Source organism: Haplochromis burtoni, unplaced genomic scaffold (assembly GCF_018398535.1).
Source record: "Haplochromis burtoni strain Fernald_Lab_line unplaced genomic scaffold, NCSU_Asbu1 Contig_210, whole genome shotgun sequence".
Classification (NCBI taxonomy): domain Eukaryota; kingdom Metazoa; phylum Chordata; class Actinopteri; order Cichliformes; family Cichlidae; genus Haplochromis; species Haplochromis burtoni.
In genome coordinates this window covers 987,869-1,011,612 of record NW_024582571.1, presented here as the reverse complement: position 1 = coordinate 1,011,612, position 23,744 = coordinate 987,869, and the positions used below count along the sequence as shown (strand labels likewise).

Here is a 23,744-nt window from a genome sequence, read left to right as displayed (position 1 = left end):
AGGCGCGACTGACGCGGTGTTTGATTCAGTGCGGAGAAAAAGATTTGCAATTTTACAGAATTTTCCTGTAATTTTAAATAATGTCATACAAAATAAAGAAAAATCCATAACTGTGAATAAACATGAACTGAAAACTCCCACAAAAAAGACACAATTTCACACATATGTGATTTTATGTAAAAAGAAATGTTAAATTCTAGTTTAATGCTGTAACTAAAAATCTAACATCTGATGCCCTGAGAGAAGATTATACAGAAAGAGGTCTGAGTTGTGTAATCGTGCAAAGATCAGTTATTATTGGATGTTTTCACTGTAAAGAAAAAAGAAAGAAAGAAAACAACGATACAGCAGCACGTCATAAGTGCAAATAATAAAATGTTTTATTTTGAAAATAAATAAACTGAGTAATATTACTCGTGAGTTCTGTATCTTGAAAACTATATTTTGTGTGCAAAGACAATTAATTCTACAAAGAAATTGATAAACTTGCTGAAAAGTAATAATAAGACATCAATGAAGACATACACAAATTTAACGATTTTGAACATTTCAAATTTCATCATCATTTAAAATCAGCAGCTGTCATTAAATATCGTTTTAAACAGAACTGTTTTAAAATAAAGTTCCTAAAAAACAGAACATTTTTGTAATTATGTACTTTGTATGTTTTATAAATACTATGAAAACTAAAACAAAATTAGATTCACAATTTAAAACATATAGAAACGTTTTGTATTATCGTGATGGTTTTGTAAATCTCATAAATGTGGATGCTGCTGCTTCTGCCGGAAACTTCTTCCTGTTAACAGGGAGTTCTTCCTCCCCACTGTTGCCAAAGTGCTTGCTCATATTGTTTGGCTTTTTCTTCCTTATACCCATATGGAAAAGATATATATAAATCTTATAAAGTTTTTATTTGTCTTGTATGAAACTTGTATGAAAAGCATACAGGAGTGAAAACACATATAAGATCCCTTGAAAAATTATATAATGAAACTTGTATGTTTTATATACTTACTAAAAGAATATATGAAAGTAATGAGAAAGTGGCCACTTTCATGAGTAAATCATATATGTTTTTACTATTTCTTTTCCATATGGGTATTGTTGTAGGGTCTTAACCTTATAACATATATTTTAGGCAACAAAAATGTATTTAATTCCAACCCCCTCTTCGGATTTCCTGCCCACTCCACCATGTCAGTCCTGGAAAAGAACAAACCTGGAAATGCCCCTGATGAGGCAGACTTTTAGTTTTTAAAGCATTTCATGCAGTGCACGAAGTTTGAAAGGAGGACGAGAAGATCACACGGGAACATCTGAACATTCATGTGATGATTCTCAAAATGCCTTCATCATAAAATGTCCATTTGAACCCTGAAAGCACACTGGGAAGCATCAGCACTGAGCAGCCGGGGTCGTATTATGGTGAGTCCTTCATGCTTGCCAAGAGCTGCACGGACTGTTAGGAAAGCGACAGAGGACACTCAGGGACTCCTGAATTCAATCTGTGGGATCATTCTGCTACATGGAAGATACAAGTACAACTTAACCAGAGGGAAGCTTTAAAAACCTGATTTTGGGGCAAAGAGAGGAATTTTAACCATCTCTATCCTGATGACTCTATTGCTTTAGGAAAAGAGCCAAAAGCATCATTGATGCCTGAGAAGTCCATCGGCAGTAGACTGAGTGTGATCGCCTCTTTCTGTTTCTCTGCTCTTTCCTGCACCTCTGGACCTTTGTGTTCCCCCCTCATCGTCTAAACTTTCCATTCTTGAGAGGAAGAGAAAAACAGCAATCGGTGTTCAGTCCTGGTAACAACAGTGTGGTGGCTGTGAGCGTGATGAGTCGGTGTGAGGGGATTTGAAGAGGTCTAAAACCTCCTCTGTGTTGTTGTTGTCAGCCCTTCAGCTGCAGAGCTCAGAAAGTGCCGTCTGCAGCCAAACAACGAGCCTGAGCAGCCTGAGGACCTCACAAACCCACACGCTCACTCTGACGTCAAAAGGGCTGCTTCTTAACGAGCATCAGCGGAGTTTAAAGCCGCGATGAAAACGTCGACCAGTCGGCCCTGATTGTTCAGATCTGAGGTCCTCAAATAACACAGCTGTATAATTATCATTTTACATCCTCTCAGGATCTTCACCCAAGACCAACAGCGCCCCCAGCAGCTGATGCAACATCATTGCAGTGGAAAAAACACCGTTTTCACACGCAGGTCCACCTGAGGGGAGGCGTTCAAGTTTGAAACGAAGAGTTGTGCATTTATCTGGTTTTATTGAAGCTTCGACAGGTGTGGACCTGTCTGAGGATGAACTTCAGCTGGGCTGTACTTTCATGTAACATCGTTCGTACCACAACCTGGTGCAGCGAGCCAGTGCAACCTTTATTTAACCAGGTTATTAAGAACAACCTTTTTCTGGGATCAAATCTGTTGAGGAAACTGAAGTAGAAGATGGAAAGATTGCAACAGTTTGCTGGCGACATGTCACCCCCTGGTGGCCAGAGTTGTAGTTACAGTTTGAGGGTAATTATGAGAAGTTTCTGGAGCGTTTTCAGTGATTTTAGCTGCCAGTGGTGGTTTTTCAGCACAATTACTTTTATTATTATTACGCAGTAAAAAAGAAAAAGCTGTTGTCTCATTAGTACCAGACAGCAGCTGGATCAGTGCCCAGTATAAGGGAGAGATATTTAGTACAGGAGTCGGGCTCAGATGTCGCTATTGGTCGAATCGATCCTACGAGCCCACTTTAGAGCCTCGCTGTTGTCCAGCACTTCCTGTCTGTAACGGCGGCTCTCAGCTGTAGCTTTGCAGTCGTAAATGAAACGATTCATCTGCTCCGTGCTTCACTAGCAGCTTTGCATGATATGCAATTCAAAATAATCCCTTAGCTCACACTGAGCCTCTGCGCGGTCTTTGAGAAACTCCTGTGAAGGTGAAGATTTTCCCAAACCAGGAAATTTAGTCTTGCAACTCTGAAAATAAACCTTCATCTCTGTTTTTGGACATCATGTGGGCCGCGTTCTTGTTTGTGGCCGGTGTTCGTTTCTCACTGACTGATTGGTTGGGATGATATCGACACCCGCTGCTTTGGCGTGCTCTCGGCAGCACTTGAGAGAATACTGACGACTGAGATGTTTATCAACATGAACTTGGGGGAAAAAAAATGCCTGTTATTAAAAAAATACTCCTGTACATGGGAGACCTTTCAGTTCTGGCTGCTCCACCGTTCTCTGTGACATCACAAAGTTCCAGGAATAGAAAAGCCTGATAAAATGAGTGAGTGCAGCCTGACCCATCGGCTCACAGGGATGGCTGTACATACACTGAGCTCATTATTACAAACTTTGATCAAGTTAATATGAAGGAACGGGAGATTTATGACAGGAAACAAGAACAAAACGAGGAAAACAGGTCCACTTTTAATCTAATTTTATTACCTGGTTATTTAGTAAATTAGATTTTTACATCTTACTCATTAAAAATAACGACCCCCTCAGATAAATCTCGATAAGTGCATTTAGAAAAGGACAGGCGCCAAAAAACAACCATTACAAGAGAAGCTGGAAACATCTGTGAGTCTCTCTTCTTGTATATAAAAGGAGGTAAAGCCACAGATTCTGATTGTCCACAGAACGACCCAGTCTGCACGATGACATGGAAGTAGGACAGTCTCTGTTTGCCCCACCCAATTCCGCCTGCAGCATCTTGCGTCGCCTTTAGCAGACGACAGCGAGGAAACGCTGCCGCTCAGGGAGAGTCCCTGCAGCAGGGAATGATGAGAAAGTGAACACACACACACACACACACACACACACACACACACACACACGCTGTTTGACTTCAGCCTCTGACTCTTTATGGCTCAGAGTTCCCCGTGAGGAGCCTCCAAAACAAAACCCCAAATCCCCCCGACACGGTCCGGCGAGCCAACACAAGGCTCCGCCTTTAGGCGAGCGTTCAGCAGTCCTCTGAGTGTAATTTTCAGGCACTATGGATGGACACGCACGCACGCACGCACGCGCGCGCGCACACGCACGCACGCACGCGCGCGCACACGCACACGCGCACACACACACACACACACACACACACACACACTCCAAGCAGTCAGTCGTCCGGCTCGGTGACACACTGCTCCACGATCTCTCTCAGGTTGGGGTTCTCCATGGCGGCCGCCACTCGCTCCTTGTCGTTGATCTGTTTGTTAACTGAGACAAAAACAGAGACGACACAAACGTTCTGACAACTGGACCACACCGGAAACCCGCACACGTGCCGCCCCCTCCTGTAATGTTTGAGCTGGAATAAGCTCAGAGAGCGCTGCTTAGCTCCAACACATCATCTCATTGAGGGGTGAGGGGTGTTCCTCAGGGCTCCATTCTAGGACCTCAGCTGTTGCTCCCAGCTCGGGTTTATCTGAGTCTTTGTAAAGATTTCACCACATTTCTGAGTAACTCAGAGCTGGATCAGGTATCAGCGTCAGTGGGATCAGTGCTGTGGTTTCAGATTCAGGGTTTTAATGGTTAATGGCACCATGTGCTCTGAACCACTTGCTCATGTTTGTGCTGTAATGTTCATGCAGCGTTTTAGCCTCTTGTCTCTGCACTTTATTGCTGTGGGGATTTTTAGCTCTTCACTCTCACCTGTTGCTGTATTTTGTCAGTTTGCTCCATTTTTTAAAAGTCGTTCATGTAACTTGTCAGTACAGATAAAAAAAATAATAATATCAAGAGATTATCTTGCACCGTCTACATGCTAATACCTTTACACGTTGAGCACTTTAATCCCATAGTTCTTAAGTTTTGTGTAAATTAAACCTAAAGACGGTCAAAATAATAGTAACCATAGGAACCTGTGCAGAGCCGGAGTAGCATGTGACTAAAACAGTAGGACAGGGTTAGGAGCAAAGTCAGACGTGTAAAGTAAATACCATGAACGTCTTGGCTTCTAACAGCAGATTCAGGTAAAAGACAATCTGTAGTTTCTAAAAGCTCAGATCCTTCTGAACCCCTGCTGTCTTTGCTGAATACGTCTAGCTGCGTGTTCCACACAATCCATGAAAATGCCTTTCAAAAATAAATGAGGCAGACTTACTATCTTCTTCAGTAGAGTGTGTTCCTTCCGAAATGTAAATTTCCAACTGAGAAGGCAAAGAAAAAGAAGCGTTGTTAACGGGCTGCTGGTTTCAGAGTCATTTATCCAGCTTATATTCAGTTAACAGAGGATTTGAAAGCCCGGCTCTGCATAAAAGCGAGAAACACAGAGGAAGGTGGTTTAGGATTAGAAACTCTGAGAGCAGAAATAAAGCAGGATTCCTGCGCCTCAGAGAACAACAGACGCCATTCATCATTTAAAACTCAACTTTGAAACGTGAACGCTGCTCAGAGTGTGATAAAACTGAAATCTGACGGTGCACAGCGTGAACCCTCGATGACTGAGACCGCTCTCAGATGACTGGTTTCAGTGATAGGACTTGGTCCCCAATGGGCAGAGAAACGCTATCATGTGGCAGGAAGACAACGCTGGAAACTAACCGAGCTTTGTCCAAGAGGACATCTGGGGCCGGTGTCCTGCAGGTTTTAGATCTCACCCTGGGTCAACACACCTGAATCACATGACTTCATTACCAGGCCTCTGGAGAACTTCAGGACATGTTGAGGAGGTCATTTAGCCGTTTAAATCAGCTGTGATGGATCAAGGACACATCTAAAAACTCTTTTAGCCTCCGTCGGGCACTGCTAGCCTCTGTCAGCCTCTGTTAGCCTCTGTCGGGCACCGTCAGCCTCTGTCGGGCTCTGCTAGCCTCTGTTAGCCTCTGTCGGGCACTGCTAGCCTCTGTTAGCCTCTGTCGGGCAGCTAGCCTCTGTTAGCCTCTGTCGGGCACTGATAGCCTCTGTTAGCCACTGTCGGGCACCGTCAGCCACTGTCGGGACTGCTAGCCTCTGTTAGCCTCTGTCGGGCACTGCTAGCCTCTGTTAGCCTCTGTCGGGCACCGTCAGCCACTGTCGGTGCTAGCCTCTGTTAGCCTCTGTCGGGCACTGCTAGCCTCTGTTAGCCTCTGTCGGGCACCGTCAGCCACTGTCGGGACTGCTAGCTCTGTTAGCCTCTGTCGGGCACTGCTAGCCTCTGTTAGCCTCTGTCGGGCACGCTACGATCTGTTAGCCTCTGTCGGGCACTGCTAGCCTCTGTTAGCCTCTGTCGGGCACTGCTAGCCTCTGTTAGCCTCTGTCGGGCACTGCTAGCCTCTGTTAGCCTCTGTCGGGCACCGCTAGCCTCTGTTGGGCTCTGTCGGACACTGTCAGTCTCTGTTGGGCAACATTAGTGAAACTTTTTTTGAAGTGGATGCAACTTTCTCGGACTCGAACACTAAGTGAATAAACTCTCACATGATGTGAGAATGAAATCAAACTGATAATGAGAAGAACAGACATGAAAAGTGTTAGCTTATAACCAGCTGTTGTTGTTTAACCAGTGCTCGTCAGGCTTGTCTAATCTGCCGGTAAAAAGTAATTAGGACAACATCAGGAATAAATGAGCATGTTTATGCACTTTTCATGTGTTACCTATTAATTATACGTTTAACAGAATGTGAGTTTATTTTTCATGAGAATCAGGAAGAGAGGATTAAATACACTCACTGTATTTTTAATGTTCCTGTGTGGTTTGGATTAACTGCTATGCAAACAGTCAGTGAGAGCTTCCTGCAGAAATCAGGCTCCATTAAACAAACTTTTCATTACTCTGATAACTTTTTCTGCCAGTGTGAAGCTGCTTTGTCCAGCACTGCTGATTAAAATCACTCCTCTAATTAAGAGGCTACTCGACTCGTTTGTAAAGCAGCTTTAATGATGAAGCTTGCAGCTCTCCACCTGCCTGCACCCTCTCCGGTCTGTCTGATAGCAGTCCAAGAACTCCTCGATCTCTGATGCTGAAACCTCTCCAACGAGCTCATGAATAAACCGCTAACGGGCTGCCAAGGCCAGCGGAGGGTTCGTCGACAGCGGTATTCCTGCCTCCGTTTCTCCGAGTGCCGCTCATTGATGTGTTAATGACAGAACAGCTGTGTCTGTCCAGGAAGCTTCGACTCCTCCGCTTCCTTTTGTTCTCTGTTCGATTTGTTTTGTCACGTCTGAGTTTGGAAGGCAGTTCAAACGTCTACGCACACAAAAACAGCACCGGGTGAAACTTCTATAATTATATTGCTAGTTGCTCTATACAGAAAATGGCTGAAAGCAAAGGTGTCATTTGGCAGAGGTCAGCTGACCACCTTGTTGTGGCATCACTGAGAAGCGGGTGCGCATTTTAACCTAGACCATGACGAGCTCCGCCTAAACCCTGACCAAAAGTAGAAAGTGGGCGGGGGAAAAGGTGATGCTAATTGCTAAACACAAAGGTTCAAATCCAACCTTCCTTGTGTATTTTCTCTGTACATATTTGATACCTAATAAAGTTGTTTTTTTTAAATGTTCGATTGCTACCTAAAAACTGGAATTAAAACTAAAGCTGGCGATTTTCCAGCAGCTCTGGCTGGACGCTCTTTGGCCCAAAGTGCTAAGACTCGGAGACCAAAGCAAACAGGAGAGATTCACTGCACTGGCTTGACCACAACATCAAGATAAAAAGGATCTACGGGGGCTTGATGCCAGAGGAGGTCGGGGTGAAAATGTGTCATCTGTGGTTTGGGTGCAGCGGCTTATGTCACGCTGAAACTCACCTTGTGTTTAAATGGCAAACATCGCTGGAGCTTGACTTGTAAGCACAGGCCTGCAGACACAGAAGAAGCTCATCAGACACTGACGAAGAGCAACGTTAGCAGCAGATTAGACGAGTGTGTCAGAGTTTACTGATGAGGAAAACAGCAAACAGGAACATCAAACATGAGAAGAAGCACGTGCCATAAAAACTAAGGCACTGTGTGTGTGCATGAATGTATGAATGAATGTGTATGTGTCTGTGTGTGTCTCTGTATACATGACTTCCTGCCACACAATATATGCTTACAACTGTTTAACCACATTTCCTGGTTATCCAAAGGTCATCTCCCCACTCCTGTATACAGCTTAACTTTAATGGTTCACCATATACAAGCATAGGGGAGCCCCTAAATGGCCGGGGCTGAACATCCTTCACAAGATACGGAAATCTGTAGTTGTGCCTGTAGTTAAACATTACGGCCCCCCCACCATTCAACAGGCCGGGGAGGAGAACAAAAGAATATCTAAACATGCCGTTTAAGAAAAGGTTTACAAACTGAAGCACAACAATGACAACATTTAACAAAATCACTCCAACAACAATAAACACATCGTGAGAGCAGCCTCCCATTCAAAAAGAACCAACTTCTGCCATTAGCTGCTAAATTAATCATAGTCCCACAGTGATGTCTTCAGCTGCCACAGCATGTCGGGTTTTATATAGTCTGTGTTGAAGTAGATTCACTCTGTCGCTCCGACCGTTTGATAGAAATAGGAAAAGGAGCTGGAGCGGGCCCATAAAACATCCAAAAATGGAGCCACAGCTGTGTTAAAAGGCTCTCCATGATGCAGCAGCGCTGTCTGGTTAAAACTTTATTTACACACACACACACACACACACACACACACACACACACACACACACACACACGCTTCCAGAGATCGCTTTGAGCTAAAAGCGAGGCGCTGGTTATTTCCTGCTGCTCATCACATTAAGAGCGTCCTCGGGCGGACTCTGTCACTGCAGCGCCGCCGCTGTGAGGACGTCCAGAATAATAAGTACGAGCTCTGTGGCTGCCAGCGCGGCGGCCTTACAGAGGTGATGGAGAGACTGGACTGTGATTAAAAGGGAAACAAACTTCTAATTAAAATAAATCAGGTGGTTACGACCCCGTTGCACAAGAATTCAGCGATGTGCAGCTCTCATAAATATTCATGTTTTATTCCCAACAGAAGAGAGACAAGACATCAAATGTTTAAACTGAGACTTTTACTGTTCTCCATGGAAGAGAGGAACATTTTGTAAGAAGGAGAAGCAGCGGGGCAGCTCGCTCTCTGAGCACGAGGCTGTTTTCTACATGTTCATTTGTTTTCTTTGCTCTTATTAAATCTACTTTAACAAGTTTGCAGATACAGGCAGTGTGACAGAGGTTTACTCTGATTACACAAACTGTATGCAGGACTAAGTAGTATTATATAATATTATACTGCAGTATATTTCTGACTAACCTGACGACACTTACATACTTTGAAATCTGTAGACAGTACTTTCTATATGCTGACAACACACAGCACACCTGTAAGAATCATGGAAACTAACCTGACCCTGCTCTACCTGAAGCCCTGACACAGTGTATCCAGCTACGCGTCCACAGACAGAATGACACCAAACACAGAGCGGGTCACCTCGGCCGAGGTAATCGGGTCACTGGCAGCAGGTCAGTAACATGTCTGGGAACAAAAAGAGTGTGAGAAGGAAAGACGAGCAGAGGTTCACAATCTGCACAAAACTACGTCGAGCAGCTGCTCTCTTTGGCTCACAGACATTTATGCGCTGATGTAAAAGACGAGCGGACGCAGTGAGAAACACGTTCCTGCCATCAGATTCAAAATGAGCTCATTGTTTTATCATAGTGGTTCATTTTCTCAGTTTAAACACTGGACACATGTCTCGGTGCTCCAGGAGATAAAACAGGAGTTTATGAGGTTTGCAGTGTTACTTACACTGCACACGGCATCCCAACTAACAGCTTCTGGGGTGGATCACAGACTCTTGTGTGACTGGTGGTTGTTTGAACTTTTTAGTTCCTGATTTTTAACTCGATTTCATTTTGAAGTGTTCAGTCTTGTCTTTAGGCTCATGTTGATCTTTCACTCTGGTTTCTTTTTGTTGAAGCTACGATTCGTTTTTCAAATGCGGTTCCTCCTGTAAGCGTCTCCTGCAAAGATTTTCCATAAACCTTAGAAATAGATTATCTGGAATATTTTGAGTTGTCCTCCTAACAGGAGCTGAAATAACTCAGACTGGTTCAATCATCGACTCACCGATCAGCGTAGCCAGGGAGCAGTGGGGGACGGTGGGGGAGAACCTGATGATGATGAGGTACTCGTCTTCTCCGAGCTCCTGCACCTCCACGCACTTCTCCGTCACCACCTCCAGCTCCTCCAGGGTGTTGGGCTTCTCTGGGTCACGGATCGATTTGATCACATCTGATGGAGGGCAGAAAAAGAAAACGTGAGTCACATGACGGCGAGATTAAAGTGAGAAAACAGGCAAAGCCTCGTGTTTGAGGATCCGCTGAAACAAACTGAGAATGATACGAAGAGTCCAAGAAATTCTGAGTTTTTCCTGCTGCAGAGCAGACCTGTAGGAAGGTCACTGTGAAGGAAGTGAGTCTCAAGGCTGTCAGGCTCAGATATATACATACACCCCCACGAATGTCAGGTTAAATGCCTCTTAGCAAGATGCACCTCAACCACATGTTTTTGTATCCATCAACCAGCTTCTGGCACGTCTGGCTGATATGTGACTGCTCTCCTTTGCTGAATCAGTCGAGTTCATTTAAACTGGTCCACAAATTTTCAGGGGTTTGAAACGCTCAATGCTAAGCCCAGTGTTAGCCTGCTTTATCCAAAACCAGTTCTGATGTGTGTTTGGGATCGTTGTCCTGTTGGAACTCCTGACTGTGTCCCCATTTCACTCGGCTAGCTGCTCATTTGAGCTGAGGGGGACAGTCTGGGTGTCTCCCAGACCTCAGTGGGGACAGATCTGAGTAACTTGTGTGATCTTGGATCCTTGCTCAGAAACGGCTCAGAGAGACTTTCCCAACTTGTGTAAATCTGCACTTCTGCTTTTCAGATCTTCACTGAGATGGCTGGACTTTCCCATTGTTCCCAGTATTGGTCAATCCAGTGAATGCTGTCAAACAAATCCTTTTTATGCTGCAGAGAGAATCTGTCAGCCGTAATTAGCCATGATCACTAATGAGAAGCTAACAGGCCTCGGCCAAGTTTAAAGACATTATAGAACCTCCAACATCATTTATCACAAGCTTTCAGCATGTGCACGTAAACATCAAAATCAATTCAGACTTGAGCACCCAGATCCTGTTTTTAAGTTTTTTAAAACTGTCCATCCTGGAAGAAGAACCGCTCAAAGAAATCATTAAAAGCCCAAAATGACTGTGAGGTTCATGCCTGTGATGAGTGGATGGAAACCTCATGTAGTTTTACTGAGGAGGACAGTTAAAAACAGGTCAAATGTTGAGCCTAAGTTTTAATTCTCTAACCTTTTCCACATGTTTAACCAGACAAATCTTTTCTTTCGTCGCACCAAACTCCAGTTCAATAATCTCACATTTAACTTAATCTTCAACAGTTTACGTTTTTACTACTAATCTATAACACCTGCTAAAGCTCATTACACGGTCGACACTTCGGCGCGTGATTTAATCATCTGCGAGCAAAACTGACCGAAAACTCTTACTCAGATAGTTTTTCTTACAGTGTGGCGGCAGTCATCACTGACTGCATGTGTTTAACATTATTTACAGTCGTTGGTATTTATTGTCAGTATCCTGGCCGTGGGTTTACAGACTTACAGTACGTAGACAGGTTAGCTGACAGTGCAGTAGAGCCCTGTTTATGAGACCAGAGCCTCCATTAGCCTCCATTACTGGCTGAACGTACCGTACACTTCTAACGCTTTCTCCTCCATCTTTTTGGCCCTCGGGGCATTCCAGTTGTCCGTCAGTCCGGAGAACTGTAAAACCTTCGTGACAGTTAACGACACGAGGCTCAACACTGCTTCCATGTTTTAGAAAACGCCATAATAAACGGGACCTGTCGCGGTGACTTTGGCAGGAAAGCTAATGACAGCCGTTAGCGTACAGCAGCGCGCCTTCAGCAGATCTCTATCTGCGACAATGGAACCAAGCAGCTACAGTTAGCATGAGCGCTAACTGCTAAACTGTATACAGATCGGCGGTGTTAGTCTCAGCCAATTAGCGTGTCGCTTTCTAGAGCTGGGTCCAGGGAAAAGCAATCGATCCACGATGACGTTATTGCGCATGAGTTTCCGCGGAGGTCAGCTGACAGTAGAGGCAGCACACGTGACAACTGAAACCGAGCAGCTGTTTACATGAGAAAAGGAAGTATCCAAAGAGCTTCGACAGCAGATTTATTCTTCTTTTGAAACTAAAATGTCCTCTTAGCTCACAGTTAGACCTTTAATCCGGTTTCTCCGGTCCCGGTTCACCTCGCGAAGATGTTGGAAGCGGATCAGCGGCTGCAGGCTGGATCCACGGAGGTAGCTGTGATCCCGGAAAATCAGCACTGTGGTGATGTAGCGGACGTACGGAAAGCCGAGCTTGCTCCTGGAGGCTCCCTGCTCGGATGTCTGGGGGTCCGGGGGCAGCTGGTGGTGTGGGACCCGGCGGACAGAGAGGCTTCTCCGGCTGCAGTGGAGGGCAGCTACCGAGAGTGAGTCAGCAGGAACCGCACAGATAGTGACTGTGATAACGCTGAATAATCTCCGAGTAACTGGTTCAACATGAAAATGCGTTGGATCTGAGACATCCTCTGTTTAAACTAGAAGCCATCAAACAGAGCTCCTCCTGGCACTGTCCAGCTAACATTTAACTGTGATTTCTGACTATTTGATGTTTGCTAAAATATCTACATGATTTGGGTAATGTGACACACACACAATAAGAAAATGGGCTGAAAATAAATGCATGTATTACTAAAACACCAACATGTGTTTGTATGCTGAAGCACTGCAGTGCGTGGCTCTCTGTGGAGTGCAGCTGCACAAACGGAGACAAAAAGCCAGTAAAACGCCTCCAAAGACAGCTGATACTGCAGCTGGAGGTCAGCAGACGTCCTCCCTGTGCTGTGTCGGTTAGTGAGGGCTGCCCAGGACTGCAGGTAAACAAGCAGATTTTCTAAAAGTTTCTTTCTGCTCACAGTTTTTCGTGGGAGGAGGTGTCCGTCCACTCTCGGGGAGTCGGCGGCTTCAGGCTGCTGGCTGTGGGATCTCAGGGTGACCTGAAGCTGCTGGAGGTCAGGGCTGAGCGGTCGGCCTTCACCTCCGTTCTCTGTGTGTGTGAGTATCCTGCAGACCGCCTGCTGCAGACCATCAGAGACCAGGACCCCAGTGAGTACCAAAACCGTCTAGACCACCCGCGGCTATTAACGTGTTGCATTAGCTGACCGAGTGTTTGCTCCCAGGTGTGAGCGAGCTGCAGGCGGTGCAGGTGTTGTCCTTTGTGACTGCCCGCTGCTGCGCTCTGCTGAACTCTGATTGGCTGCTGCAGCTACAGTGGCAGCAGGAGGAGGAGGAGCCTCAGACGTTATCCTGCTGCAGAGTCCAGCTGGCCGACAGCGTCTCGTGCTCTGCTGTCCATCACTGCGTCTCCATGGAAACCCTGTTTGCCCTCAGCTCCACTGGACTCATATGTATCCTTCACGGTCTCACTGCTACACACAGTATTACAATCAGCACACTGTGACATACGACACTGAGAACATGGCTCATGACTCACACACCGTCCTAAACAGGTCAGCGCGAGTAACAGTGTGCAGAAGGTCACAATATATAATATGTGCACTGACGGGCGGCGGAAGTCCTGCAGATGATCCCCCAACAATAACATAACTTATGAAAACAGACATCGCTGGGTGATTTCTTCTTGCAGCTGCTGCTGTTATGGTCCATCCCAGTACCACGTCCTCCTTTACTGCATCCACCCACGAACCTCTTCTGAGGCCTTCCTGTTTTCCTCCTGCCTGCCAGCTCCATCTTCATCATCCACTCTCCGTCCTCTGCACACGTCCAAGAGCGCGTTCCTTTAGTTAAGAGACAGGAAAGAGGGATGTGTATCGATGATGGAGTTCTCCTTTTTATGAAGCATTTAAATACATTCCTCTCAAATTGTTTGCGGTGTAACTTTCATGAATGCATGAAATAAAGCGCCTCGTTTTTGTCCATACATCCTTTTCTTTAACTCCACCCCCTCCAGCTGTGTGCAGCGTCTCTGATGGCACTCTGCTGGCCAGCGTTAGCCTGCCCGCCTACCTGAGCTCCAGCCCGGCAGAGGACGAGCTCACCTCTTTCCCCTTCTCCTCCTCTGCCTCCTTCTGCCTCCTCCAGGTGTCGGCTGATCTGAGCACAGCCGTGGCCGTCACTCAGTCCCACGCCGCCATCGCCGTCGACCTCAACCACTACTTCAGGTATAAAGTCAGTGCAATGACTTAGAAGACATCTCGATGAGTAGTGTCTGTGTTAGAGTCTGTTTGTGGTGATTCAGGTGAAAAGCGTCACATTAAAGCCATAAAGTGCTGAAAAGATTCTCAGAATGGTGACAGAAGCAGAAACGGCGAGGGCGGGGTGGATTCGTCTGCGGCGCTCTGATCCTGTGCGTGAGGTTCCCGGCTCAGCTGGAGGAATATTAAACCGATTAACTGCATCAAACAGGGAAAATCTAATGGCGCCGACTCGTCTGCGAGCTAATCCCGCTCTGCACTGCAGAGACTGCACAGAGCAAACTTCAGAGTCATGATCTGTCTTTCAGGATGTTTCCGGACCACCTGCTGTGCGCCGCCCCTCGGTCACGCCCCCCTCTTCAGCCGCAGCACCCCAGAGACCAGGACAGCCTGTCGAGCTCCATCTTCAGCGTCTCGGCCCTGGGAGCGACCTTCAGCACCGACCGGTAAGCTGCGGAGCGTCTGGATTTATGAGCTGTGACTGAAACTTTCTTGATTTTTGTTTGTTAAAATAGTTATTTATTTTAAGAAGAGAAAGGTCCACCTCTGACCTTTCACCTCTGACCTCAACTCCAGCTCCTGGGAGGCTCGTCTCAACTCCATGTACAGCAGAGCAAAACAGGCCACTGCTCCTTCCTCCTCCTCCTGCTTCTCTTCATCTCAGCCTCCCAGGACCTCCTCCTTGTTCTCCTCCCTCCCCCACCTGGACTCCCACCTGGCTCCATCCTCGTCCTACAGCAGAGTGCCTCCGGGGGGGATGACCGTCACTTTCGCCGTCCCCGAATCGTCCGCTTCATCTCAGCTCACCGTCTCTGAGTTCTCCGCTCTGCTGACCTTCGTCCGCCCGGGAAACCAACAGACCACAGTTGCATTGTGGGATATGAAGTACGGGAACGTGAGATACCACCAGGCGGCGGGCGAGGCAGCGCCGGTTCAGCGCTGTGGAGAGCGGCAGCATCGGCTGCTGCTGAAGAGTAAGTCGCCGCGCTCCAGGTCACTGTTGCTGTGATGGCCTCAGCAGCCCGACAGGGCGCCAAAGGTTCACACGGTTACTCTGCACAAATGAATCCAACTTGGTTTTTTGTCCACGTAATTTTCAAAAACTTGCAGTTTGTGTCGAAGCGGCGCGATCACCTGACAGCTCGTGTTTCTGTGAAAGAAAGGAAAGACAGCAGGGACCGCATCAAATCAGCAAGCCCCGCCTCCAGTAACCTCACATCCTGTGTGTGTGTGTGTGTGTGTGTGTGTGTGTGTGTGTGTGTGTGTGTGTGTGTGTGTGTGTGTGTCAGAGGCCGGTGTGTTCCAGGTCCTGTTCTCCGTATCGCAGCAGGACTTGCTCAGCCGGCTGATGTTGTTCGGCAGCGCGGCGACAGTGGACGCAGTCTGCCACCTGAACAGCTGGGGGCGCTGCTCCATCCCCATCCACGCCCTGCAGGTAGCAAACAGCTGTATATCTAATTAAACCTCGTTCTGATCACAGGAAAACATTTTTGAGATCTTTGATGGTTCTGTGAGAGAGAAAATCCTGAAACAAAAAACTCTGTTATCTATTCATTAAGAAAAGTAAAAACAAATTCTACTTTGTTTCCACTGTTTATGACATTTGCATCAAACAGTTTGTCTTCTTTGTTGTTGCACAGACTGGACTGAAGAACCGTCAGCTGGACACGGTCGATTTCTACCTGAAGAGCAAAGAAAACGTCCTGAACCCTCCGGCGGCAGCGTTCAGCTCTGCTGATCAGCCCGCCGCCTCCACGCTGAGCCTCACAGACAGTACGTGCACGCCACGTTACAAGCACACGTTTTAGATCACAGGCAGAGAAGTGTGCAAACTGCTCGCAGATGCACGTGGATGCCGTTGAATGCAAATCTTCCAAAACAACTTTCCCTGAAACGAGTTCAGGAAAGAGTTTGTTGGTGCTTATTACACGAAGCAACAGCACAAAGCATCGTTCAGTTTAACTAAAGTCTGTAACATCAGAAAACACATAATCTTAGAGGCAAACTGCTGTGATACAAATATCTGTCCCCTTCCTGATTTCTTATTTTTTTGTGATATCGTGTGTAACGAGCCGTCGCCCCTGCAGGAGTGCAGGAGCTGTGTCCCGCCTTAGACCTGCTGTGTTCAGCCGTCAGAGACTCGAACAGCGAAGCTCAGAGCCGACAGTTCTCCGAGCAGCTGCTCAACATCACCCTGAGCTTCGTGAACACGCAGATCCGCTCCGTGCTGTCCAACACACACCGTAAGAGAACAAGCGCACACACACACACACAGAGCATTAATACAGGTGTCCGAGTTGACGCTGCTCTGCTGCGTCTGCAGACGAGGACTCGGGCGTGCAGAGCTGCATGAACGTTCTGGATCGGTACGTCGCCGAGCTGAGGAGCTACATGAAGAGATTCCCCTGGGCTGCAGGGCCCGATGTGTCGGCTACCAGAGCTGCGGCTCCGGCCGAGGAGGAGGCTCAGCGGGACGAGTGGGAGCAGCTCTCAGCAGAGGTCAGATTTAGACGTTTTTCTTTGGTCCCATAACCGCAGTAACCTTCCTGTGATGCTAAAAAATGTGTGAAAATCTGAAAAGTGTTGTTCTGTGTTCATGCTGCAGGAAGTGGTCCATCAGTCCATCCTGACCAATCAGATCCCAAGAGCTCAGGCAGTCCTGCGGAGGCAGAACCGGCCCGAACGTCGCCTGCCGGCTCTGAGGAGGGAGGGTCTGCGGCAAGTTTCCTCCTGCCTGCGGCGCCGAGACCTGCAGACCGCCAACACGCTCCTCGCCAACATGGTGAGAGCAGCTGACATCACACACGTTCAACTACAGGTTATCAGAAAAAGAGCAAAGATGAGCCTCATAGAAGAGAAGTAAAGACAAAAGTACCGATTGTTTTTTATCTCCTGTTCCATCAAACACGACCAACGTTTCTAATAATGTGGCCGCGGGTGTAGGAGTAAAGCCTGTGGGCCAGTTTATCTGCTCTGGGATCTGTATGATGTCACAGAGACTCTGAGTCCACAGTCTCAAACGGAGCGGGGCCTGGACCCCGGCTCTGCGAGCCGATTCGTCGATCCTTTTCGACGTAGCTTCAGCTCGCGTGTGAGCCAGCGCTGGGATGGATGTGGCAGCTCTGTTCTTTAAAGGAGACAGAGCGTCGAGGCTGAGCGGTCTGTGTTTGGGTTTGCAGGGTTTCAGTGTGAAGCAGCAGCTCCACCTTATCTGCCTCCACACGGATGACAAGGAGCTGAGGGAGCTGATGGTGAGTGTGGCGTGTTTCCCGGTATTTTACTTTGAAGCACGCTCTCCGTTTGTTTCTGTGAATGTTTACGTTCGTCCCCGTCCGACCTCTAAACTGTTCCTACTTGTTGCACAGGTGGATGAGCTGTCCAGTCGGAGTTACTTCCCAGAGGAAGAGAAGGAGAGTGTTGAGTTCATCGGGGAGATGGAGAAGCTGGGGTCGCGGCCGGCTGTCCGCTGCACAGGAAGTACCTCGCATCAAGGGTAAACAGCTGCTTGCTGAATCCACAGCACAGAGTTCCACCAATCAGAGTGGCTCTCTGTCACACTGCAGACGTCTGTGTTGTGGACGTGTTAGCTCCTGTCTCTTTATGCACCGCCCACCCAAAAACCTGCTTCTTTCTGATTGGTCAGCTTCTGGAAGCCGACCTAGTAGTTAGTATGCTGCACAGATGTTACAGCTTTTTTTTTTTTTTTTTTTTTAAAATGAACTTTATTTAGAACAATAACAATGACAATCTCAAAGAGACAAGCGACATATTAAATCAATCAGAACAGAATCACATCTCCTATACACCACAATGAAATCGACAATAACTGAAAGTAAACATACATACATACACACACATCACATATTTATACATATATATGCATATACATGCATACATACACATCCATATTCACACATCTACATAATAATAATATAAAAAGATGAATAACCAATACAAAAATAAATAAGAATAAAAAAAGAATGAAAAACAAGGAACAGAAATAAAGAAGACAAGGGGGATCATAAAATCTCTAAAAGTGAGGTTCCATAAACAAGACACATAACTTAAATAAGGGGCTAAGAAAAATCAAACTCTTCTAAAAATCTATGCAATTTGATTGCTTGGGGCTTATTTATTAGCTTAAGAGATTTACGGAACAGGGAGAGGTCGTTTTTAAGAGCAGGCCATGAAGGGGGGGATTTAGCATATCGGCACTTATGTATGTAATACTTTGTTACAGATGTTACAGCTGAGCTTTTTCAGGGTCGTAGGTAGGGCTGTGACTATTTTGATAGTCGACTAATCAGATCATCATCCATTGGACGTAAAACGTACAGCTTATTGCACCAGCAGCATCTGCTCTTATATAACTATCATTAGCTTACAGCTTTAAGCTTTTAAGGTGCTAACTAAAAATAAAGACAAGATGATAGTTTATTCAATTTTAATGAAATTTGCAGATTGTTTCGGTGAAGTTTAATAAACTCCTTGCTATCTAAAATATAACAGGACACCGGAGTAAATTCTCCAGCATCTCACACTTCTGATAATCAGCTGTCTGCTTGACGTTTATTCAGCTGTGTAAAAACTATAACTTTAATCTCAGCCAAACCGATTTACTCAGGAACAAATAAAATACTAAAAAAAGCCAAACAATAACATTTTAAGTTATCTAAGTGACTCATATATCATGTTTAACCTGAGTAGCGAAAGACAGCGGTGGGTTTGAAAACGATTTGCCGGGAGTCCGGTGTTCTCACGGCGCTAGTGACCTAGCCCCCGGCTAGCTATCGAGCTAGTGGGTAACAGACGTCTCCGAAAACGTCGGAGCGCTTTTGAAAATATGTGGTGTCCTGATAAACTGAGCAGATATTTGAGGTTTACACAGCTACATTCTCGCCTGAAAATATGTTAAACGTTTATTTTGTGACCCAGAAAGAATAATAAGAGTAATATTAAAACTAACTAGCTGCCGCCATTGTTGGAAACTGAGCTGGGCTGCGCTATGAATTCTGGGACACAGCTGCTTCTTCTTCTTCTTCTTCTTCGGGGTTTAACGGCAGCTGGCATCCTTGTACATGCAGTGCTGCCATCTTCTGTTTCAGTCCGTTATTACACTCTTAAATCCTGCTACTTATTCCTGCGTCTTTTGGGATCTTACAAAGCTTCAAACGACGCGTCAATCAGTCGTAGTCGTGACTAGTCGACTAATCGTGGCAGCCCTAGTCATAGGTGACACCTGGGTAAGATGTGTAAGGGCTCCATCCTACAGGTGGGACTAATGTGAGGAGTTTCAGAGTTTTCCACAGTCTGTGATGTGACTGTGGTCACGCTGAAAGCCTAGTTTACTTCTAACTGAAAAATACACAAAGTTTCTGCTCTATCAGCTTCCATCAGTAAAAACAGCCACGCTGGCTGATGGGCTTCATCATACCAGTCATCATAAAGCAGTCAAATATTACATTATTACACATTTGATCTCAAACACTGTGAACACGTTTATGGAAAATCAGGTCTGAATATTCCTCGGAGGTCTTTGCTGTCGTGTAGATGCATAAACTGTAAATGGAAAATGGCACATTCACCGTCGGGCAATCAGCTGGTTTTAAAGCTTCATGTTTAACCGCCATGTTTGTTTGTGGAGCCAGCAGACTGCGAGCATCACACAGACACCTGCTAATCTGTGACATCCAATCACAATGCTTTAATTTGACTGGACAGTCTGTTGGCACGGCAACCTCACAGCAGCCATATTATTGGTCAGGTAGTTGCATTATAAATGCTCTGACTCTGCTTCCTCCCACCGTGGTTATGAAGGACGAACAGACATTAATCCTCCTCAGCCTCCTGTTTCATCTTACAAACATCCCCATCCTGCTCTCAGCTGCTTTGTTTCGGCTCTGTTCCTGTTTTTGTTACCTGCCCTCCTCTGAACCCTCTGAATTCTCTCTTTATCTCCTCTAACCCGCCCCTCGACTCTTTCAGACGTTAAACCTCTGAGTAAACACAAACTCTTTGTTTTTGACTTTGAGAATCCAAAAACTTTCCGGGACTGTTCGGATGGCTCGTAAGGAGGGAGGCGGTGAGGAGGTTCTGAAAGAGCTGGAGGTGCAGAGGAGGCCTCGGGAAGACGAGGAGGAGGAGCGGGGGGGTCTCTGGAGGACACTGAGACTGGACTGGGTGAAGAACTGGGACCAGAGCTGCCGGACAGCCGTCCTCCTGTCCAGACTGCAGCACGCAGGTAGAACCCGGGTCGGGGTCAGATTCTAATAAGTCTCCGTTCAGCGTTAACCTCCTTTTCTCCGTTAGAGCTCAGAGCCTGCGACGCTTCAGTGCTGTGGCGTTATCTGACCGCCCTGCACGACCAGCGCCGCGTGGTCGACTGGATCCAGAATACGGAGACCTCTGGCACCCCCCGGTGGCCGGACTTAACCCCAGAACTGGTGAACGACAGCACGGCCTGCAGCAGCTACATGAGGGAGAACATCCTGGACCTGCTGGCCAGGTACAAACACAGACGTTTGTGCACAGGTGTCCTGGTTCATCACAGCTCCACTGTGAGCAGCGATGAGGTCACCTGCATCCAAAAGGCCAAACTCTGACCACACAGACGTGACCAGAAGCTCCCGTGTACACCGGGACACCGCACGCCCACCGTCTCCAGTTTAGCCTGATATCGACCAGCATATCAGCTGTGCAGCTGGCACGGTGCAAGAAAATAACCACAGGGTTTTATTTCCTGCAGGAGAGGCGTGTTCATCCCGGACGAGCTGGCACACCTGGAGCAGCTGCTGTGGAGGTTGGCTCAGGGTGGAGGCGTGATGTCTTCTTCTCCTCCCATCCCTCAGTACCGCTCCCCCCTCGGGCTCGACCTCCACGGCGTCTTTATCACCTTCTGTCTGGAGCACAACCTTCAGTACCTGCTCTACACCTACCTGGAGCACTACAGGTGTGTGATATGATGTGATGTAAGTGCTGATGATGGCCCCGCCCCTCCCTGAGCCCGCTTCTGTCTGAGGTTTCTTCCTGTTAAAAGGGAGTTTTTCCTTCTCACTGTTGCCAAACTCATAGGGGGTCACATGACTGCTGGGTTGGTCTCTGTATGTGTTGTTGTTGGGTCGACCTTATGGTGACACCATTATGAGCTCTGGCCTCCTGTCCACAGACTGACCCCCAGAAACTGCTCCCTCCTGAGCAGTCAGAGCCTCTCTGAGCGGCAGCCCTGGTTCGAGATGCTGGTGCGGATCCAGGAGATCACCAGAGATCTGTCAGGTGGGAACCGAACTCTGCGCTCTCAGTTTGAGCGCGTTCCTCGTCCTCCTCGCTCCTCAATCCTTTCTTCATCGTGCTTTGTCCTCGTTCTCTGCTGCAGATCCAGGACTGGTGTTCCAGGCCAGTCTAACCAGTGCTCAGGTGTTATTACCTGGCAGCCAGGCGTCTCTCAGCAGTCTGCTGTTAGAGGGTCACAGTCTGCTGACGCTGGCCGCCATCATGTTCGCCCCCGGAGGAATTGACCAGGTAAACTCTGCTCCTGTCAGGAAGCTGCTGCTCTGTGTGGAAACAAAACCCTGACAGGTGTTAAACATGAAGAAGGGTGGAGGATGAAGTGTTTCCTCGCTGTGCTTTCAGGTGATGGCTCAGGGTCAAAGGTCGGGCAGGTCAGAGAGGACGGTCGACCCACAGCTGCTGAAGATGGCGCTGGCCCCACATCCCAAACTGAGGGCCGCCCTGTTCCCTGCCGTCCCCCGAGGAAACGGCCCGCCCTCCGACATCTCCGTGTACCACCTGCTGCAGGTAAACGCCCACCCGTCACCTGCCAGCTCATTAGTATTCACCTCGTTATTGTCGGTATTCTGACGGCCCGTTGGTGTTTCCTTCCAGTCCCTCCACCCTCTGGACCCGTCCAGGCTGTTTGGCTGGCAGGCAGCAAACACCCTCAACTCCACAGGTAAGACCCGAAAGCCAGCACAAAGGTCACGGCTCAGGTGGTGACAGGAAGCCCCACCCCCAAAAACCTCTGAACTTTGGAAACTGAGAAGCAGAAAACAGATGTTTTCTTTAAATTGAGTGTGACTGTGATCTGTGGTGAGTGTAGGAAGCAGGTAAAAGATACCCTGCAGAGGGGGAGGTGCTGTAGAGGAAGGGAGACAGGTGGAAAGGTGAAGCTGCAAGGAGCAGAGGTCGTGAAGGCGGTGCATGTGCCTGGGGTCAGACGTCCAAAGAGAGGACAAGAAGAAAGTGCAGGTGGAGACGAGTGTCGGGGTGATCCAGCAGGAGTGAAAGGGAAAGTTTGAAGATGGCGGTGAGGCCTGCTGTGGTGGTTTGGAGACGGCGGAGGATGAGCTGAAGACGTTTGACATGTTGTAAGATTTTAAATGTTCCTGTTTGTGATGATTCTCCACAGAAACATCAGAGCTGCCTCACTTCTCCAGCCCTCACCTGGTCCAAAGGTTCGCTCTAAAAGAGAATCTGGACTATCTCTACTTCCTCCACCACGGTCGGCCATCTTTCGCCTACGCCACCTTCCTCGTCCAGCAGCTTAGCGGCAGCGGGGACGTCAGGCTAACGTGAGTACCGCACGCTCGTTTCAGAGCTTCTGTGAGGAAAGTGTAATGGTGCGAGGACACCACGCAGGAACATCGTCCTTCTGCTAAGCATCAGCGTCATGTGTCCCAGGCTGCAGGAGGCCTCGCGGCGAGCGTCCAGGTCGGCCCTGCAGCGTTTCAATGCGCCGTCTGTGGCGTCGGCCGCCGTTTGTTTCTGTGAACTGCTGGGAGTCTGCAGCCTCAAGCTGAGGGTCGACATCAGAGCCATGAACGCAATCCTGCAGCACTGGAACCAACGCAACAGACACAGCAGCCCGACACAGCATCTGCACACTCTGGGTACACACACACACACACACACACACACACACACACACACACACACACACACACACTGAGTTTAACCTGCAAAATTCTCACTGAGCAGGAAGGAAACTGAGAGGCGAACAGGAAGTAGCCGATGCCTTCAAATGTGTAAAGGGGAAAATGAGCTTTTTCTATCAGGCTGTAGTTTGAACATGGACTCACTGTGGCGCCTCTGCTGGACATTAGAGGAACTGCAGGTGGTTGCTTTTACATTTCCCCTCTGCTGTCTCATTAAGTGTCTAAAGGTGTGAAACTGGTGGAGGCGGAGCCTGGAGCAGCAGAGGAGCTGATTGGTTACCTGGAAGCTGCAGTAACAGACAGTTTGGAGCAGAGAGGCATCAGCAGGTCAGCCCCGCCTCATTGATGCATTTTAGTGTGACGTGCTCTGCAGCTCGGAAATGTCTGAAATAGACTTTTATTGTGTTATTGAAGTTTTTTTTAAACAGGAAGTACAAGGCTTGCTTCCTGTTTTTGTGTAAAGGTTAAATGGGCACTTCATATACCTTAAACACAGGCTGAGGTTTCTGTGTGTGTGTGTGTGTGTGTGTGTGTGTGTGTGTGTGTGTGTGTGTGTGTGTGTGTGTGTGTGTG

At 47.5% G+C, this 23,744-nt stretch overlaps 2 protein-coding genes across 4 annotated transcripts in view; one reads left to right on the top strand and one right to left on the bottom strand.

Moving 5' to 3' along the window:
• Positions 1-3,413: 3,413 nt before the first annotated feature.
• Positions 3,414-11,920, bottom strand: ciao2a (cytosolic iron-sulfur assembly component 2A). 3 transcript variants are annotated; one of them, XM_005936393.2, is made up of 5 exons: positions 11,665-11,920; positions 10,021-10,185; positions 7,716-7,765; positions 5,096-5,141; positions 3,414-4,209 (listed from the first exon to the last, which is right to left on the bottom strand). In XM_005936393.2, the coding sequence occupies exons 1-5, from the start codon at positions 11,786-11,788 to the stop codon at positions 4,109-4,111; spliced, it is 486 nt and encodes a 161-aa protein (XP_005936455.1). In that variant the 5' UTR covers positions 11,789-11,920; the 3' UTR covers positions 3,414-4,108. The 3 variants fall into 3 exon arrangements, with proteins under 3 accessions (XP_005936455.1, XP_005936456.1, XP_005936454.1); XM_005936394.2 differs by lacking the exon at positions 5,096-5,141; XM_005936392.2 differs by lacking the exons at positions 3,414-4,209; positions 5,096-5,141 and adding an exon at positions 6,826-7,156.
• A 161-nt stretch (positions 11,921-12,081) lies between these two features.
• spg11 (SPG11 vesicle trafficking associated, spatacsin) overlaps positions 12,082-23,744 on the top strand; it is a gene marked incomplete in the record, with an annotated part of 19,978 nt that continues 8,315 nt past the window's right edge. Inside the window, 23 exon segments of the mRNA XM_042226384.1 lie at positions 12,082-12,456; positions 12,945-13,132; positions 13,207-13,434; positions 13,998-14,208; positions 14,550-14,687; positions 14,818-15,215; positions 15,531-15,676; positions 15,882-16,014; positions 16,329-16,484; positions 16,565-16,740; positions 16,847-17,023; positions 17,421-17,492; positions 17,607-17,734; positions 20,274-20,482; positions 20,551-20,746; positions 20,987-21,190; positions 21,407-21,513; positions 21,614-21,759; positions 21,871-22,035; positions 22,123-22,189; positions 22,646-22,808; positions 22,918-23,126; positions 23,390-23,498. Of these exon segments, the coding sequence (XP_042082318.1) occupies positions 12,242-12,456; positions 12,945-13,132; positions 13,207-13,434; positions 13,998-14,208; positions 14,550-14,687; positions 14,818-15,215; positions 15,531-15,676; positions 15,882-16,014; positions 16,329-16,484; positions 16,565-16,740; positions 16,847-17,023; positions 17,421-17,492; positions 17,607-17,734; positions 20,274-20,482; positions 20,551-20,746; positions 20,987-21,190; positions 21,407-21,513; positions 21,614-21,759; positions 21,871-22,035; positions 22,123-22,189; positions 22,646-22,808; positions 22,918-23,126; positions 23,390-23,498 (3,941 nt within the window).